General features: G+C 39.8%; 1 protein-coding gene across 1 annotated transcript; it reads left to right on the forward strand.

The window, feature by feature from the left end:
- The first annotated feature begins 122 nt into the window (after positions 1-122).
- mfsd6l (major facilitator superfamily domain containing 6-like) lies at positions 123-3,970 on the forward strand. Its single transcript, XM_082162206.1, has 2 exons — positions 123-309; positions 1,183-3,970. The coding sequence occupies exon 2, from the start codon at positions 1,206-1,208 to the stop codon at positions 2,832-2,834; it is 1,629 nt and encodes a 542-aa protein (XP_082018332.1). The 5' UTR covers positions 123-309; positions 1,183-1,205; the 3' UTR covers positions 2,835-3,970.
- The last annotated feature ends 946 nt before the right edge of the window (positions 3,971-4,916 follow it).

Here is a 4,916-nt window from a genome sequence, read left to right on the forward strand (position 1 = left end):
CTTCTTGCTCGAAATACAGCTTCTTTTTTTATCTTTAAATGAGATTAAAAAGCGCTCATATGACCATGCCATTCCTTAATTTTAAACTGTGAGTTCGTCCTCTCACCAACAGATGGCGCTGCAATCTCAAAAAATAGAATTTGCTCAGTTTGCTGCAGATCGGAGGTCGGCCATTGGTTGTTTGTCAAAGAGAAGGAAAACTTTTTACACCTCAACTGGATACGGTATGGACATGAAAAGTCAAAGAAAACTTTAATTGACGATATTTTGTCAAGCAAACCATGCTTTTACGGATACGACAGATCTCAGGTAAATAGTAGCTAAACGTGTTACATGACGTGTTACAACAGGTGCACGATTACGATTAACCTGTTACTGAGAGTGTGTCGTGTACTTGTAGATACTGAAAAGTGAAGGTTTTTTTCTTTAAACCATCACACGCGATTTAAAATGACGTTTTACAGACTTATTAGAAAACATCGGTGTTATAATTCTTATGTATAGGTTTCATTTTATGAAATTGCGATACTGACTGCATGTTCTCTTCCGTATATTTTTAATAGATAGCCTACTTTTTATTTGTTTTGCTCTCATTTGATTTGACATGATGTTTCGTTTTCTATAAATGTCCTGTTTAAAGAAATCATGATGATAGGATGTGTACATATGACTAAAAGGCAGTTTACTGGACTAACGTTAAAGTAATCAGTCTTGTTCCATATGGAATTTATTAACCCATTATGTTACGTGACGATATCATATCATGGAATTCTATGAAGCGCCATTTAAATGCTATAGAAGCCTACATTGTTGTCTTTTGTGACAATTCATGTGACCCATTAGAAAGAGAAAATATAAAATGAAGTATAATAATTTCAACTTAAGAAAAATAACCATTATGATATTACTATAAAACTTTTATAACACCACGTTTTTGGAACATAATAAATAATATCATCAAATTAACAATATGCAATTACATCATAGGCCTATATGTAGCAAAAATTCGAAACATTCCACAAGAAGTAGGCTACCAGTCTATTACCATAATGACATACTGTGTTATTTTTTAAAATACCTGCGGTATGTGAATTCAGTGAATGTGTCAATCATTCACTAAGCCTGTAAAGTTGCCAATATTTTTTAATTTCAGGTTATTTTTCTTTTCTTTAAACCACACAGAACGCTAACTCAAGTCGACAAACATGAAGAAGGGAGCAATGCAGAAGAGCAAGCAGTGGAACGTGAAGGGAGCCTTGTGGATGGCTGGCATCTTTCACTTCCTCCATTCCTGTGGCTCCGGTTGCCTCCTTCCCTTCCTGACGCTCTACTTCCGGCACCTGGGTCTCAACGCCGCCATGATCGGAATCATCATGGCGTCCAAGCACCTGCTCGCCCTGGTGTGGCGTCCGTTCTCCAGTGTCCTCGCCAGGCAGTACGACAAACGGCGGACGGTCATAGTGGGCTCATTGCTCAGCTCGGCACTGGTGGTTTTGACTCTTCTGCTCTTCCCGTCCGCAGGAATCCAAGCTGAAAGCGGACGTTGTAACGCTAGTCAACCCGATGCTGATCCTACCGCGCTTCTAGCCACGCTAGAGCAGATGACGGTCTCATCGCAATCAAACGCTACTGTTTATTCAGTGAACCAGACTTCTTTAAGTACCGAACAACCTGTCGAAGTTAACACATTTGTAAGTCCGAACTGGTCAGCAAGAGGATTGAGATCTTTGAAAAAGGAGGAAGGTCTTCATACTGAGTTCCTGGGGAGCCTGAAAGCTATGGATGCCCAACACCAGATGTTCTTTCTGGTTCTCATAGTGATGGTTTTGTGGGAGTGCATGGCCGCCCCGTTGGAATGGACGGCAGATGATGGACTTTATGAATACTTGGATTTCGTAGATGCCACCGACCGCTATAGTGGCGTGAAGGTCTGGAAGCAACTTGGGGCCGCTTTTGGCAACTGTGCAGTTGGTGTTCTAGTAACCAGCCTGTTTTGTCTTACAGGAACTTCAGTGGAGTTTTATTCCTACACCGTACTCATGATCCTAACCATACCTACTGCCGCCCTACTACCAATCTACCTCAGAAAGCGTGAGCGCCTCACTAGTGGCGGCTTTAAGGCACTGCAATTGGTGCATGGGAACTCACAGGCGATACTTTGTGCCATCACTGTGGTTTTGATGGGCATGGTGAGCTCAGCTGTGTCGGATTTCCTCCTCTGGCAGATGCAGGACTGCGGTGCAACGGAAATCCACATGGGAATCTGTTTAGCCCTGGTGCACCTAAGCCAGACTGCCTTTGCGCCACTTTCTGGGAATCTCTCCCGGTTTCTTAAGTACCACGGTTGGTTACTAGTACTTGCCGTCGTCATTTTAGCCCTACAATGCCTTTATTATTCCTTCTTGTGGACCCCGTGGGCCGTAATACCCGCTCAACTGATGGCGGGATTCAGCACCGGCGCCCTCTGGTGGTCTGTGACATCGCAAAGCGAAGACATCGCCACTCCTGGCACCGAAAAGACCATTTTAAGGCTGTTTGAGTCACTTTCTCTGGAGCTGGGAGCTGCATTTGGCAGTCTGACGGCCGGGTTCGTTGTGCAAAGGTTTGGGGTCATGTTGCTTTTCCAAGGTGCGGGGGTGGTTTTGGCTTTGTGGAGTAGCGCTCTTGCTGTACTCAAGTGGAAGATTCCTCGGCAGCGGCGGATAAACTACTCACGGCTGCTGGCCGCCGACACCGAGATCAGTGAGTCCGAGTCGGACCAGGAGAAAGATTGGCTGGAGACGGCAATGGAAGATGACGGAGGGAAAACAAGTGGACAATGGAAAGTAAAGTAAAGAGTGACTTGTTTACTTCTACAGAGAGCAATTTAAAAGAACTGAGAGTAAAATGGCACTAAGATTGTTTATTAAACTGTACTTTCTCTGTATTTTTTGTCTTGTATTCCATATATCAAATATCAAAATATTCTTAAATCAAGATACATTTACTTGAGAAGGAAAATGATTTAAGATATTAAGACTTGTTTCAGGAAAACTGATCAAATTTAAGTACGTTTTTGCTTAAAACAAGACAAAAATATGTAAATGGGTCAAGAAATCTAAACTTAATTGAAAGGGAAGACAAGATTATTTTTTTTAACGCACTGACACCCCATTTAATTTTCAGAAAACAAGACTTAGAGTAATATCTTAAGTAATTTTCCTTCTCAAGGAAATGTACAGTATCTTGATTTAAGAATATCTTGATATTTATAATGGAAAACGAGACAAAAATACCAAGTAAGAAAATAATAATTTGCATTGCACGACTTTGAGAGTGCTATGAAGATGAATCATCATAAAGTCCATCAGCGATGAAGACATCAGTACTCTTTCAAGCCGGCTAAATCTCTTTCTGGGATCATTTAAGGCTTTGAGAGAAGCATTACAGCTCCAACACCAGTATAACACTTGAACATCCTAAAATGTACATCATTCTTTTATATACGGCAGCTCTTTGGTAAACTGATGGACTATGACTGGAGACGAGCTGATCTGGTTTGTTTGCTGACAGTAAGTGTGTCGTCTCTGCCAAACGGCGATAATCACGTGAGCAAATAGTGCCTATTGTTTAACAACTTCACACCCTTTCTTTCCCACTCATTCTCATGTTTTGAAAAGATTTGTGATCTGAAGGTAAGCTTCAGTTACCTGTTATGCAGAGACTTTTTTGTATTTATTGTGCATGAGGCACTCATGTTTTGCACTATTAGGTGTCCATAAAAAAGGGGGAGAGGTTTATTGAAGATAATCATAATCACAAAGTGTCATATTTACAGATTAAGGGATTGAGAAAGAGACTTGGCTTAGATGTGAGGTTTGCCAAACTTGTATTGGGGTGGGGGGAAGCTTCCTAAACTTGTTCTTGAGTAAATGATCCTGAAGAGCTGGTCTGACTGCAGAGCGGTCTAGTTGTGACTGACAACTCTTTTTTTTAAAAATGTGAGGAAGGATTGGAATAAATATTCTTTACATTTCATATATTTGAAATCAAGAACATCTATTAAATGATTATTTCCACTTTCAACAAATGCATAGTCAAGTGTTGTGTTTTCTTTTTTCTAAAATGTCTTGATAAGCCCTGCATCGTAAAAAGTGGTGTACTTTGATCCTGTTTGTCCAGCATTGACCATTTTATGACATTATTATATAATGGAATCAATAACCTTGAATTTGCCGTGTTGACATTTCATGGCATAGCATTGTGTGTCAGTGCTGATGTAATTCCTTTAGATCGGAACTGATGCTGCTTTAATATAACAGCAAGTATTGACACTTGGGTCACAGACCACATAGCTAAAAATGTTTTCTCCTCAATTGCATAATCTATCATTTAATCATCGGTTCAGCAATAGATGACTTCATACCGTAACACATTCTTTAGCTGAATCCCAACATTTTCTGTAGGCTTCATTCCCAGTGCAAAAAGTATGTATTGTTTAACTTTTATGTCCTGACTGTTAAACCACTTGATTTTCAATTCAAATTGATTTATGCGCATGCTCATATTATCACACATCGAGGAAAAGCCTGTATCATGTGGATGATAGATTTACGTTAGTTTGCTCTTATAAAACTTTCTAAGAATTTGTGGATCATGGATCATTCTTTTACAGACAGGGACAGTGTTAAAATTGTATAGCTAGTCTTACAGCTTTTGTAATGAAACTGTAGATGCGTTAATGTTGTCTGGTTGTAAACCTTGTCTGGTTTTTACTTTTCTGAATATGAACATGACAAAGGCATCAAATCAAATGACCCAAAGGCTGAGGTATTACTTTTAGATGTGTGAATTTTGACTTTCCATAAATGTCAACTTAAACTAACATAAAACAACAACATGGTTTTATGTGAATTTTTACCTCTAGCAAGTAAATA

The sequence above is a fragment of the Leuciscus leuciscus genome (genome assembly GCF_965113295.1).
Source record: "Leuciscus leuciscus genome assembly, chromosome: 1".
Lineage (NCBI taxonomy): Eukaryota > Metazoa > Chordata > Actinopteri > Cypriniformes > Leuciscidae > Leuciscus > Leuciscus leuciscus.